The sequence below is a fragment of the Lactuca saligna genome, chromosome 7 (genome assembly GCF_052625555.1).
Source record: "Lactuca saligna cultivar CGN05327 chromosome 7, ASM5262555v1, whole genome shotgun sequence".
NCBI classification, from domain to species: domain Eukaryota; kingdom Viridiplantae; phylum Streptophyta; class Magnoliopsida; order Asterales; family Asteraceae; genus Lactuca; species Lactuca saligna.
The window spans coordinates 6689881-6705435 of record NC_136423.1 but is presented as its reverse complement, the minus strand read 5'-3'; the positions used below and the strand labels follow the sequence as shown (position 1 = coordinate 6705435).

Here is a 15555-nt window from a genome sequence, read left to right as displayed (position 1 = left end):
ACTAAAACCCATCAAATAGAATATGTGATATGGCCAAAATCAATCCACCTCTCATTAATACCGATATATATATATATATATATATATATATATATATATATATATATATACATATTCAAATAAAAACTGTAAATAGTGTGAAAACGTAAAAATACTACTTTTATATTATTATTCTACAATGAATTTTGTATCAACAGTTTTATGTCATTATTTAACAATGAATAAATGAATAATCAAAGGTTAAAACTAAAATTTTAATTTACTACAAAAAGACACATGCATAATTTTTTTGTAGAATAATAACATTCTAATGAATATATGAATAATCAAACGTTTAATATTCATATTAAAATTACTTCAACAACACATATACAAAATTTATTACAGAATAATAACATAACCATAGTGTTTTTACGTTCTCACACTATTTACTGTTTTTATTTGAACCTACTTCTATATATATATATATACACACACACACAAAACAACATTACAGTTGACCACCTCATAATATACCATAATTACAAAAAAAACAGAGTATAATAAATCACTAGTCTGATAGAAGCATTATAAACCTCTAATATATATATATATATATCAAATCATTGAAATTCTATTAAATAGTCCAAAAAGCCAGAATTGTCTTTGGGGCCTTTGAGTCTAAAACGTCACATTCTAATATGATTATAGTTCGTTTTACTAAGCTTGGTCCATATGTGCAACTCTAGTTTAAACTGATCCACATTTATGCATATGTAGTGAAACTAAGTTGCCATTTTTTGAAAACCCTAATCAAAGTACATTGTCATTTTTTGCATTTAAACTTTTTATTTTCACTTACATCAAAGTACCTTTCCATGTTCATGTACTTTGAAAGCTCTTTCCTATTAAATTAAATATTTTTTTCAACTTTGACCAAGCACTAATGCCATAATGGTAAAATGATTGTAGAATATTATAATAATCGAACCAACCAAAGCATTTTTCCATTTTAGCATTTAATAGTTATAGATCCCAGCCTATAAGAGCAATGTTGTTTTTTGTGTATGGTTTGAATGCAAGAAATAACAACATATTTAGAAAATGGAAAGGCACTTTGACTAGTTCTTGCCATTTGGTACCTTTCCAATGATATGGGATTATTAATAGCAACATATCTAGAAAATGGAAATGTGTCAATTTTTCTTCAAAGATTCACAAAACATAGAAAAGATGAGACAAAGACTTACCCGACGCCTCTAACAAATTCAAACTGGAGGTGTAAAAACATTAAGTGTGCCAAACATTTCCCAAGGCCAAAAGGAAGTTTAAAAAAAAAAAAAAAAAAAAAAAAAAAAAAAAAAAGAAGAAAGAATTTGAATTGTGACAATAATACATTGGACCAATTAGTATCTTGAATGTTGAATAAGTTGTAAATAAATTTCATAACTTTCTTGCCACCTTAAAATCTTGATCTTGAATGTTGAATAAGTTGTAAATAAATTTCATAACTTTCTTGCCACCTTAAAATCTTGATGGCAACCAAAAATATGTTAGTGGATTGCAGCGATTCTCAAGTAATCATAAATAAATACACCTCCACATGGTAAATTTATATTATTCGAAACACACATAATAGTTCCTAAACATAAAGTCCTTAAAAATAGTAGAGATTTCATTAACTTTTTGGGTTAAAGACATCCATATAATAGATTTTTATATATTTTAAAGTGAAAAAATGCATATTGTTAGGTCAAACATAATGCAATGATGCAGAGAGCTCATTCAGAATGGGATCGAGTCTCAACAACAAAAGAGATAGTTTAACTGTTTAAAGATCCCATGTCCGATGTTAGGATTCGTAGATGTTAATTTATAGTTATAGGAAAGCAAGCAAAGCCAGGTATAGTATATACACACAATTATTGAGATATTGCCTATTTGCCTTTATACTTTCATGCCTAATCCGTGTAACGACTACCGACTTCTTTGGAAGAATAACCTGTCGTGAGTGTTAAAAAAAATAGAAGGACAATGTTCATAGCAAGTAAATTGCACAAAACAGGATAGGTTATCACAAAGTGTCCTCACACTTTATTTTGGAATCCATAGAGACTAACTCATTAGTCAGTAGTGACTTAACCAAGGAAGCCCATCATTATCAAATTGTATTTTGGAATCCATATACACAACCGAGAAATCAACTGATTCCACTTATACCAACACAAAGACCTTTTACCATGACATCATTACATAACGATTCTCACTGTTGTGTTGTGTAACCTGAGAAAGGTGAACACTTAGTTGTTTCAAGATATTTAAATAAAAACATTAAAATTAAACAAGTATAAGAATGGGAGGAGCCGTTAAAGACCTTAAACCTGAATGGGACAAAGCTTCAATTAATATGTGTGGAAAGGTCAAGTTTGGTGAAGTGAACTATCAGAATTGCCTTGTAAATATAATAGTCCTCGATTTTTTTTTCTATTTTTTAATTTTAACTAGTATTAATAATCCATATTGTAACTAATCGATTGCAATTTTTCAGGAATTATGTGGTAAGTATAAGGTACCACATTTCCCATATATTTTACAATTTGGTACAGATAAGACAAAAGAACTTATCCAATACAAAGGAGCAAGGAGTGCTGGAGCACTGGAAGAAACTACCCTTAATATTGCCTAAAAATAAGTTTTGAGTGAGGAATATTGCGTCGGAATACGACTTGTTTTTATTTGTCATGATTGTGAAACAATAACACCTTCGTTATGGTGTAACTTTTGTGTAAAGATCTAATAAAGGAAGATTTATATTTTGTTTATTTATATTCCAAATCATGTGACATATTTATAGCATCTCTAATGAATTTAATTTCGTGGACTTATTACTCATTATGTAACATCCGTCTTCCAGAGATTATTATTATTGATCAAAGATTACACGATCCATATATATATATATATATATATATATATATATATATATATATATATATATTAGAATATAGTATTAGATAAATACAATTAGGCACCCTCTAATGTAAACAATGTATTATGCTAAATTAAACTTAGTCTAACATTCCCCTTCAAGCTAAGGGCGGGGAACGACCTGCAGCTTGGATCATAAGAGCATAAATCTTTTAGAAGACAATGGCTTCAGCGGTCTGATCAGCAGTGGAAATGAACTGAACACGTAGCTTACCAGAAGCAACCCATTCACGAACGAAATTAAAATCCACGTCAACATGTTTAGTGTGTGCGTTAAATATCGGATTAGCAGAGAGGTAAGTAGCACCAAGATTGTCACACCAAAGATTAGGTGGATGTTTCTCTAAGACTCCTAGTTCGTTGAAGAAGAGCTTTCAGCCAGATTAATTCAGCAGTCATATCTCCAAGGGCCTTGTATTCCGACTCAGTTGAGGATCTTGATACAGTACGCTTTTTGCGTGCAGTCCATGAGATCAAGTTCGAACCCAAATATATAACAATTCCTCCCATGAAATGTCGATCATCAGGACAACCAACCCAAGTCGAATCCGAGAAGGCACGAAGGGAAGCATGTGTAGAGTGGTGCCAATGAACATCTGTAAATGCTTGTAAAGAGGAGCCTGAATTGTGTTGAAGAAGAAGTCCAAAATCAATTGTGCCCTGTAAATAACGCAAGATGCGTTTGACTGCAGACCAATGGTTTTCGATAGGTACATGCATGAATTGACACACTTTGTTGACAATATAAGCAATATCATGGTGAGAAATACTAGTGTACTGAAGAGCTCCAACCAATTGTTTGTAGATAGTCGGATCCGGCAGAAAAGGATTGTCATGAAGAGATAAGACCTAAGTGGTGGTCATTTGGGAGCTCACCGGTTTGCAATCCTTAAGAACTGAACGATGAAGGATGTCCAGAATATACTTCCTTTGGGATAGTATGAGATCAGAATCACGAGAAACAACTTCAGTGCCCAAGAAGAAATGTAAGTGGCCAAGATCTGTAATGGAAAAAGTGGAGCTCAACTGACGAATGATGTGAGAAATCATTACATCATCATTACATGTAATAATAATATCATCGACGTATACAATAATATCGATTAGAGTTCGACCTGTTCTCAAAATAAATAAAGACAGATTTGTACAAGAACCTAAAAAACCAAAACGATGCAACGAACAAACGTTGGAACCAGACCCATGGAGCTTGCTTGAGGGCATATAAAGATTTATGAGGGAGGCACACATGACCTGGTTTAAAAGGATCAACAAATCCTTGTGGTTGCCGAATGTAGACAGTTTCTTGTAAATCCCCATGCAAAAATGCGTTATGAACATCTAATTGCCAGAGCGACCATTTGTTAGTTAGAGCAAGAGAGAAAACACCTGAAAGAAGGTGTATTTTGGATTTTGATTGAATATATGTTGATAAGGTGATCTGTTTGACGAGGTTCGAGATGCTAGCAATCTATGAGGTATATTGTTGTCTCAAAGGCAAACTGCTAAAATCGTTGGGGAAGATTGGTGTGAGCAAGAAGTGTGAGACCGATTTCAACCACATAACGATGACATCTCTCAACAAAACCATTTTGCTCACTAGTATGAGGGCATGACCGAAAATGAATGATTCCAAGGGATGAGAAAAACGAAGAGAGATTGCGAAATTCCCCTCCCCAATCAGTTTGAATAATTTTGACTTTGGAATTGAATTTTCGTTTTACCATTTTAACAACGTTGATGAAGGCTTGAAAAACATCATATTTATGTGGTAACAGGTAAAACCACATATAACGAGAGTGATGATCAACACAAAGCATAAAGAAACGACAACCGTCAAAAGATAAAGTTGGTGCAGGACCCCAAACATCACAATAAATTAAATCTAAAATGTTATTGCTTTGAAAACATGAACAAGGTAATGAAAGTTTTGAAGATTTCCCTAATTGACAAGAAGAACATAAATCTAAACATTGTTTTGTGGAAATAGGAAGAGAACAACTAGAAACAATAGTATTAAAAACTCGTTGATGTGGGTGACCAAGTGGGTGATGCTAGACACTTGAAGAAGCCTTTACTACTGTGAGAGCAATCTTTGGTATTGACTTGAGACTGGGAAGACAGAGTGAGTAGAGACCATTATTACTTGGTCCAGTGAGAAGAGTGGTGCGAGTAAGTTCGTCCTTCACAACAAAGAAAGAAGAATGAAATTCAAAGAAAACATTGTTGTCGTTACAAAATTGCTGGACAAATAAAAGATTTTTCTTAACTTCAGGAACATAAAGGATGTTGGAAAGATTAAAGGTTTGATTGGAAGAATAAATTTTTGAAGATCCAATATGAAGAATAGGGAGAGAATTACCATCACCAACATGAAGAGAGTCTGAACCACGATAAAACTTAGAGGTGTCAATATTAGACAAGTCTAGTGTGGTATGAGAGTTTGCACCTGTATTAGGGAACCAAGTAGTGTTTGAAGTGGAGACGTTGTCAGCATAAGTTGTGAAATTGGATTGTAGGTTCGGTCTTGTAGAGTTGTTAGCACCTTGGTTATTTGGACACTGAGATAGTAGATGGCCAATGCCACATCGGTTGCAATGACCAAACACAATGTTTTGCGCTCTGTGGGTCAATTGGGTTAATTTGGAAGCCAAGTTGGGACACCATATTATGTAGAGATTGAAGTTGGATTTGAAGGTTACTGATGTTGGGTGATGATGTTCTTGTTGAAGCGGTAAACACATGTGGTTGTGATGTAGGGATAGCAGGAAGATTTTTGTTAATCAAGTAGTCGTGATCACTAAGCAAGGCATGCAACTCGATGAAGGTAATAGGTGGGTGATGGGCTAGGAGGGTGGACTTAAGTCCATTGTATTCTTCACGTAGCCCGGATATAACAAGAAGGACAAGATCCTTGTCTTTAACATGTTCACCAATGTTTGCAAGTGCAGTAGCATATTCTTGTGCATGTGCAAGGTAGCTAAGAGGAGTTTCATCGCCTTTCATGGCAAGTTTTAGCAACTGAGTTTTCAGTGTATACTCTCTTGAAGAGTTGTGTGGAGCATAAACACGTTCTAATTGTAACAAGAGATCTCGTGAGGTAGTGCCTTGGACGTGTTGGAAGGAAGACTCTGAAATGGTGGAGATAAAGATCATACGAACATGAGCATCGTTACAGATCCAACAAGGGTAACTAGGGTTGTCTATGATTGCATCTCTTGTGCCAACTTTGGGCTTCAGGCATGTTATTGTACCATCGACATAACCGAACAGGGAGACAAGGAAAGGTTCGATCATAGCCTTCCAATACCCATAGTTCGTGTGTGAGAGGGTAAAAGCAAACTTGTGAGAGTTATGAGACTTTTTATCTTGTGTAGTAAAGGCAGTTATGGTCTCCATGAAGCTTCTTGATTAATCGGCAATTAGCGTTTAGGTCATGAAAAAGGTTGCAGGCGTGAGGGATAACTTGGCTATGATACCAAGTAAAACCGTGTATTATTGTTATTGATCAAAGATTACACGATCCTTATATATATATATATATATATATATATATATATATATATATATATATATATATATATATATATATATATATATATATATATATATATATATATATATATATATATATATATATATATATAGAAAGATACTATTAGATAAATACAATTAGGTACCCTCTAATATAAACAATGTATTATGCTAAACTAAACCTAGTCTAACATCCAGGATGGATCGATTTAGGGTTTCAGAGAGTCAAAAGGTGGAATTTTGGAAGAAATAGGGCCTTACGACGTGACCTTTTAGTGGTCACGATGTGAGAAAGGTTGTTATGTAAATAGTGTTTCAGACCGATCTCATGACTTGAGACATAGAGGCTCACGGCGTGAGAGCTGATGCAGCCCAAGCCCATGGTCTTTTAGGGTTTCCTCCAAACCCCTTTCACCTCAGAAAACCCTAGCATTCATTCCTTGTTTTAATCTTGGCCTTTTTGGATCATTTCTTTGTTTGAAGAAGAAAAAAAAGGCGATCATTTGGTGAGGCTTGTAAGGAATCATCATCATCTTCACTTCACATTGTTATTGGACCCTTGTAGGTGTCAAAGCTTCCATATTTATTGTTGTTTGTGGCTAGATCTAAATTTTGTCCCAACTTTTTCTTTGATTGATCAAGTTGAATGAATGGAAACCATAAAGTTGGCAACTTTATGGGTTATAAGGGTCTTTAGAGTGTCATGAAGTTCAGATATAGTGAATGGTTGGGTTGTTGAACCTTGCATGAAAGTTGGATGACCTTTTTCTTCAAATTTTGACACAAATGAGGTCTAGACATGTATTGGACATACATGTCTTAAAATCATTTACTTTCAAGTGTATTATGGAGTTATAAGACATTCTGGTAAGTTTTAGTAAAAGGCTTAATGGATTAAGGACTTAAATCTTTGGATTTTAGCTTCAGGTTGTGCTCACAACGTGAGACATGAGGTCTCACGACGTGAGATTAGAAAATCCCGTTATCTAGTGGCTTATCTAGGGTTCATGACGTGATAAAAGGTTGGACATCATGAGGTCAGCTCATGTGATTTTCTTTGTCTGAGTTGGCTAGGTTAAGTTAAGTCAAGTTGGAATCGGACCGAGTTGGCTCTCACGACCTGACCACGGGCTGGTCACGACGTGAGGCTGAATAGTTGACATCATTATGGGATGTTGACTTTGACCATTGACTTTTAACATCGGTTGACTTTTGGTCAAGATTGTTGATTTTAGTGTGTAGTCTAAGATTGGACCTTGTATGATGTGATAAGAGTGTTGTAACAGCTTTTGTGAGGCTTTTAGTTGATTCATGATTCAGGTGAGTCTCCTCATTATATTTGGGGGTAGAAGGCACCAATGTCGGCCCATTGGAATATGTAATGTAGGATGTTAGTTGTCTGTGTGACTCTTACATTGTATGTTGGATTGGGCCTAATGGCGTGCATGTAGGGTTGGGACCATTTGCATGAGTGGGTTGGGCCCATAGTATATCAAGATAGGCCCATTATATAACAGGTTAGGCCCAACTGTATGTTGGGCTGGGCTCTTTGATTAGGAAGGGCTAGGCCCATTATTATGGATTGGGCCTAATGGGCAGGCTAGGCCTAATAATATGTATTGTATGTGGTATTTTGGGGAACTCATTAAACTTTGTGCTTACGGTTTCATGTTTATGGTTTCGATACTTCTAGTACGAAAGGGAAGGGTCCGGCGTGACTGCACAGCATCCCCCAGAGTTTACTTTGCGTTGATAATTTTTACTCTGATTTTTAAATATTATATTTCACCTAGAATGGTTTGTGAACAAATTGTTGTATGGATTATTGTTTTAAAAATGAAAATTTTTCTATGAATTTTTGGGGCGTTACATATTAAATATTTAAAACATTGGAGCATATAACTGACTTTGTTACCATTAATCAACCATTTAATATTCTTCGATCACTAAATTATCAATTATGGTATCACATTTTATCTTTCTAATCAATAATATTTTTATTTTAACTAATTAATCAAATTTATAAATAATTATAATGAAAATGAGTATTTTTATAGCTACATAGTTTATAAAAAATAAATAAATAAATAAATAAACTCCAAATATAATATATGTTTAAAATAAAGGAGGGAGATTATAAAATGTTTCAAAAATATGATGATATACTAAACAAGCAATGAAAGTAGGTTGTTTATAACAAGTTAAATTTTGGTGTAACTATGTTCGGGTCGCGACAGATCAAAGTGAAGTAGTACTACTACAGAAGCATGGAAACGTGACTAAATTGATCCTAGTTACTCTTCGGGACGGAGTGGAAGAAGGTAGGGGATTCTCGAACGCGGAAAATGATTCAATAACTTTGAAAGAATTGCACGAGGAGTCGTATGAGGTGAAAATCTCATGTACGGTTAAGTAGAGTGGCAGTAAAGATGACTTATTTGTCAACTTTTCTACTATTAGCCAAAAAAAAAAAAAAACAAACCCTGCCTTACATAAAGTTGTCATAATACGACTAACCTATGGATTTCATGTTGGTAATGGTGGTTACGAGTACACACATTTGGAGGAATTTGAAAGACACAGTGGCAACTACGATGTAACTACATGTAATTTTTATTGATTTAAGTTCTTTTCTAATGACGATCACTAAACACATGCACGCACACAAAGACACGCCATTTTTTCATACTTTCTACTTCATCCATCATTTAATACTTCCTTAACATTTTTTGTCTCGATCACTCGGATATAATTCGTTGAATCTGTTTTGACATATTTATAATCTAGTATCAACCCGCAATTAATTCTAACAATATTTCCTAGCCATTTTCATCGACATTAATAAGTTAAAATCTAAATAAAATCTAAATAAAGAAAGTTTGACTATCTATACATTGGAAAAGAACATTGCTTCTTTAATATCGCCTCGATTGGAGGGGAATATAGTTATAGAAGTTCTAATTCTCTTGCCTCGAAATTCATAGTTTTGGCCACTAAAATTGAATTTTTTTATTTTTTATTTTTGTTATTATTTTTACCTTAAAAAATAGCAGTTACTCGGTAACTAAGTATCAAGTTAAATTATAATTTTCATTTGTTTATATCATTTTTCTTCTTTATCTACTACTTAGTGTGGGTCCCGTCTTAGTTTCATATGCATTAATGCAGTATAGAGCATACCAGACTGCGTAACGCATGTCATGCATGCATCTGAGATGCCAATGAGACAAAAGTGCAATCTCTATCCCATCTAAAAAGATGGAACAATGTGGGATAGAAACTCACTCTAGATCTCTCATCTATGCAAAAGACGTAAACGCCCTCCTGATAATAAAAAAAATAGTTTGTCCGGTCCTATATGTACAATGTTATAATCAAAAGAAACAAAAAGAAGGGGCAAATATAAGAAAGTACGTTTACCGATTCTTGCATTTAACTCGAGTAAATTCATGTTATATTACACCTCTATTGAACCATAATCTCTTAGGACAAGCTCAACTTCTTCTACAACTCCCAATTCCCGAAACCAACGAGCCAATTTCTCGGAAGCTTCTTTCCCGATCATAATCCCATCACTCTCCAAATCCATCAAAAAATCCAACACTTCCTTAAGCTTCTTCTCCTTCTCATAAACATCCAACATCAAAGCCACACACTTATCATTGGGCCTAATACCCGCTCTCCTCATATTCTCAAATGCAACATAAGCTTCTCGATTTTGACCTGAAGTTACATATGCGTTAATTAAAAGCGTGCATATTTTATCATCAGGAATAATACCCGCAATTTGAATTGCATCAAAGATTCTTTGAGATCCCACACTATCGCCACTCATGGAGTATGCTCTTAACATTGCCTTGTAAACTTCACTTTTGGCATAAACTTGTTGAGATTCCATTTCTTTAAGTAGAATTTCTCCTTCTTTTAACATCCCGGCTCTAATGTATGCCATAACCATTGACCCGTAAGCTCGGTTATCTAGAGGAAGACTCAGAAGCTTCATTTTTTCGAATGTATCTTTTGCAAGATTAAAATTTCCAGATTTACTATACATGTGAATTAAAGATGTTAAAATTACTTGATCGCATTCAAGACCTTCATTTCTCATGGCTTGTAATGTGTTTTCAGCATCTTGTAATCGACTTTGCTTAGCATAACCATGAATGATCTTTGTATAGTCACGGATATTGGGTTCAAATGATTCTTCAAGAAGGGCAAATTCCGCCACCTATATCAAGATTTCAGAAATCAGGAAAATTAACACATTGTGTTGTTAATACTAATTAACACATTGGTATGTCAATCATCTAAACATGAATAAAGAAATCGACACATTTATGCAGAAAAATGCAAAGGAAGGTTGACCAGGTTCGCGAAAATTTTATCAATGAGTAGAAAATTTAAGAAAACTATACTTCGAAACGCAATGGATGATTCATGTTTCCCATTTCTTTGAGAACAACAAGCCAATCAGCTCGAACAGGCTTCATACTCCTTACCCACGTAGCCAACAATATCGATAGGTTAGTTTTTTCAGGCGAAAAACAAATCAATTGTTTCATCAAGGCTCTGCATCGATTGGTCATGTTTTTCGGCAATCGAGATATATGGTTCCTTTGCGCGTCATTGATTTCATCAAGGTTGATTTCTGCCCATCTAATCCGCGGTCTCTCATCTTCAACTTTCTGCATTTGCCCTAGGTCGCCAACGGCACATACTAACCGGAAATTTTGGGGTTTTAGAAGGTTTAAATTTGTTAGTTTTGTAAAAGAAGATTGTTTCCATGAATGCGAGCAATGTGACGCTTGAATTTTGCATATTAGAGTACAGTTATGGTTGGAGAAAGCTAACATGATTACAAGGAAAGGGAACGGGTAAACCTAGACAAAATTCATGAAACTGAAGAGCATTGACGAAAAATCAGGTCATGAAAACAGAATCATATCGCAAACCTGGCTGATTTTTAGTTCTAAAATCAGCCGGAATTCATGATAGCCAGAGCACACAAAAAAGAGGGGATGAGTTTGCTGCAGGCGAGAGTGCAAACTGAAGGATGAATCAGATAGGATGAAGGTTAACTTTGGTTTTTTAACATATGTTAGAAAGAAATTTGGTCCCTTGTTTACAAAGAGTGTCTATAATGTCCAAAAGTTTTCTACTTATACCAATCAAGTCCAAAATAAAAACTTAGAAATATGACTTATCAAGGTAATTAACTTTTCGGTATGTTCACATCTGGGTAACTATCTTTTTTTTATATATATCTAGGTAACAAACTTTTTGGAAGTGTTCACATATGACCATTATGACCTGCTACAGCAGGTTAAATCCTAGATGTGAACGCTTTCAACAAGTTTGTTACCTAGATGTGTACAAAAAAAATAGTTACCCAAATATGAACAAAACGAAAATTAAAAATTAAATTACATGAATGGTCCCTGTGCACAAGGTACAATTAAATTACATGAAGACGTCGATATCACTAAAGATGAAAAATAAATAGAAGTTGAGAATGATGAAAGATGGGATGATGAGGAGATACAGATATGTGAGGTCTACTAATTTTTCTTAAACATATAAAGCATAAGTACACAAACAAGAAAACTAATTAAAAAAAATTAATAAGGGGACAATAGTCTTTTTTAGGTAAGACAGAGACCAAGTTCGTAACAAAATTAAATAGTAAGGACCATCCGAGTTAAAAAAAAATAAATTAATTAAAAAATAAATAGTAGGGATCATCCGAGGAGATACAAATATGTGTGGTCTATTAATTTTTAAAAATATGTAAAAAATAAATACATAGATAAGAAAATTAATTAAAAAAATAAATTAATAAGGGCACAATAGTATTTTTAGGTAAGACGGGGACCAAACGCGCAACAAAAATAAATAGTAGGGACCATTTAAGTAAAAAAAATAAGTTAGCGATCAAAACTACAAATTCCCCCAAACCACAGGGACCATTCATGTAATTTAATTTTTACTTTCCGTTTTGTTCATATTTGGGTAACTATTTTTTTTTTGTACACATCTAGGTAACAAACTTGTTGAAAGCGTTCACATCTAGGATTTAACCTGCTGTAGCAGGTCATAATGGTCATATGTGAACACTTCCAAAAAGTTTGTTACCTAGATATATACAAAAAAAAGATAGTTACCCAGATGTGAACATACCGAAAAGTTAATTACCTTGATAAGTCATATTCCCTAAAAACTTTTTTGTGGTCTTGGTCAAGAGAGAAACCGCAAGATCAAAGACGGAAAAAAAAATAAGAAAAAAATAAGAAGAAATGTAAGTGCCCATACGTGGGACGAAGATGTGGTGTGTTGTGACTGTATTGGGGTGGTGAATGGTGGTAAGATTCGGTGTTGAAGCACAATAGAATTCTTTTTCAAATACTGCATGTGAGGTGCTCGATTAATTGATCCTTATTTATTAGTGACTTGGTGCTTGAAAAAAGGTACATAGTGACATGAATATCGATGTTTCTTTTCTAGGTCCTTGAATCACCTAAGCCTTCTTCACCAAACAATGTGTTATCAATTAGAACATGATTTTCGAACAAGTTTTTGTGGATTTGTGTTATTTGTGTAATATTCTAAAAATCAATGGTAAAAATTTCGTTTTTATTATGCCCAAAACATTCATTAACCTTTAATCCAACATCTAGAAGAGTTTCAAAACAAAACAATTATCAGAGTTAAAATCTCAAAATCACATATTGCGGAAAACACGGGTGTATGCGTTGCGATCAAGTCGGGTCCTTCCCTTTTGAACCGGAGATACGTGAAACAAAAAACCACAAACTATAAGCACGAAGCTTAGTAAGTTCCCAAATACCTCATACCATACATACAATAAACATATAGTAAACACATAGTGGGCCTTGCCTTGTCATCAGGCCCCACCCGACATCGAGCTGAGCTCGGTAAAACGGTCCCTGCCCAACATACAGTAACATATATCAAATAAAAACATACACATGCAATAATCAATCACATAGATACACAGCATACAAATATTCATCAGGCCCCGCCCGGCATCGGGCCTTAGCCCGGAAAACATATAAACACCGGCATATGCAAGAGTCACAAAAACAACTACCACACTAACAACACAACATAAACATCGGCTGGCATTGGTGCTTTCAACCCGCTAAACCCGGTAAAGAAACTCACCTCGAATGCAGAAGCTCACTGAAAGAATTCCTTAACTGTTGCCCTGGCGGCACCTCCGAACTATCAGATAAAAAATAACACCCAATTAGCAATTGGATTCCAATCCATAACCACAACTTCATACCCATGGTAAAAAGACCATTTTACCCCTAACCTAGCCTTATCCAAATCCATGACTCAAACTACAATCTAAAAGGCCTAAAGGCCCATTAATCAACCAATGGCCCAATTTTTCAAATTGGGCCCAACCCCATATGGGCCTTATCCTAAGCCCATAATTCCCTTAATTACAATTCAGATTACCTCAAGTAGCCCTTGGGAAAAACTTGATCAAAGACAAATCGAAAGTCAAAGTCAACGGTCCAAGTTGACCCAACTCGCTGAGTTGTCCTTCAACTCGTTGAGTTTCTCCATTAACTGCACATATCAGGAAAAACCAATTCAACTCGTCGAGTTGACCAACAAACTCGCCGAGTTTTCCCAAGAACCAATAGCTTAATGCATTAAGCTACCTTCATCAAATCCAATAGCTCCAAAGCTCAGATCTCGACCAAAATGAGATCAAGAAGGGTAAAGTTTCCAACTTTACCCATAGGAACCAACTAAATGGGTTCAAACCCAAATTCTAGATATAAAAGAGTGAGGGCTTAATCATTAAGCACTTAATCATCAAAGACAAAACCCCAAAATACATATCTGACTCCATAAGGCTAGATGGACACGTAAAGTTTCCAACTTTACGCTTAAGCATGACTAGGAGGAGCTCAAAAAGGGATAAATGAAAGACTTAATGAATGCATGAAGCTCTTAAATCCATAAAGTTGGCACCTTTATGCTAAAAGAGCTCATGTAGACCTTATATCTGAAAGAATAATCATTTAGGGCATCCTAATCCCCAATATCCACCCAACCATAGATAAGAAGCATAAACTCTAACCCAAGAAGAGATCTAAGAAACTAATAAGCAATGTGAGAACTTGATACCTCAAAAACTTGGCAAATAAGATAAGGATTATGGATCCAAGACTTCTTCTTCAAGCCAAGCAACTCCTAATTCCTTAGCTCCTTTAACATGCACCAAAAACGAATACTCAAGGCTCTCCCCAAGCTCACACACTCAATAATGGAAGATAAGGCCCGATTTTAGGGTTTCTTGACAGAGGAGGCTGGTAAAGAGGCCGGCCAAAGAACTTAAGGCCTTTAAGTAGGTTGCAACACCCTAAAAATTAGGGTTTCCTAATCAGGGTCCAACTCGCCGAGTTGGTTCATAAAAACGCGCGTCTCAAAAGCATCCAACACGTCGAGTTTCCCACCATCAACTCGTCGTGTTGGTCCTAGGAAAGGGGATTTATTTCCAAATTAGTCTTCTAGATTCCGGGTGTTACAATGTAGGAATTTTGTTGGTTTAGGTTCAATAATCCAATCATAGTTTTTTGTAACATGTTGCGTAAATGATTGGAATTTTTGTTTTTGCTAGTTTTCTCCATGATTTTATACTTATTGTTCCCTAAACACAAAGTTTTGATTTTGTTAGTTGTGTGTTTAAATCTCTTCTATGTATGTTTGTAAATCTCATTTTTTTTTTTGTTTGTGTTTAATTTGTAGGTATTTGTGTATGTATGTGTTTGCGTCGAGAAGTGAGAATGATTATAATGGGTGGGGCGGAGCTGTGGCCGACGAATTTGGTGGTGGTGTTTATGGGGATCTAGTGTAGGGTCGTGCACGGAGATACAGTGTGGAGATATGTTTTTTATTTTAATTTAAAAAATAGACAAAACTACAAAATTGGTCCTGGTGGTTTTCAAAAAACTATGGATATAGTCCAAAAAGTTGTCAACTTGCATGAAAGATCCAAAACCTGAAAATTCTCATGAT

At 34.9% G+C, this 15555-nt stretch overlaps 2 protein-coding genes across 2 annotated transcripts; both read right to left on the bottom strand.

Moving 5' to 3' along the window:
- Nucleotides 1-5018: 5018 nt before the first annotated feature.
- LOC145006628 (uncharacterized) lies at nt 5019-6363 on the bottom strand. The gene is made up of 2 exons (XM_078965708.1): nt 5667-6363; nt 5019-5347 (listed from the first exon to the last, which is right to left on the bottom strand). Exons 1-2 carry the CDS (start codon nt 6361-6363, stop codon nt 5019-5021), a joined length of 1026 nt encoding a protein of 341 aa, XP_078821834.1.
- Nucleotides 6364-9901: 3538 nt separating this feature from the next.
- On the bottom strand, nt 9902-11576 carry LOC145006452 (Tetratricopeptide repeat (TPR)-like superfamily protein). Its single transcript, XM_078965538.1, has 2 exons — nt 10914-11576; nt 9902-10726 (listed from the first exon to the last, which is right to left on the bottom strand). Exons 1-2 carry the CDS (start codon nt 11349-11351, stop codon nt 9956-9958), a joined length of 1209 nt encoding a protein of 402 aa, XP_078821664.1. The 5' UTR covers nt 11352-11576; the 3' UTR covers nt 9902-9955.
- Between the last annotated feature and the right edge of the window lie 3979 nt (nt 11577-15555).

Coding starts and splice junctions, on each gene's coding strand:
- LOC145006628 (XM_078965708.1), bottom strand. CDS start 6,363: ATGGAGACCATAACTGCCTTTACTACACAAGATAAAAAGTCTCATAAC. Junction 5,348..5,666: donor AACATCATCACCCAACATCA/GTAACCTTCAAA, acceptor ATCGTGGTTCAG/ACTCTCTTCATGTTGGTGAT.
- LOC145006452 (XM_078965538.1), bottom strand. CDS start 11,351: ATGTTAGCTTTCTCCAACCATAACTGTACTCTAATATGCAAAATTCAA. Junction 10,727..10,913: donor ATCATCCATTGCGTTTCGAA/GTATAGTTTTCT, acceptor ATCTTGATATAG/GTGGCGGAATTTGCCCTTCT.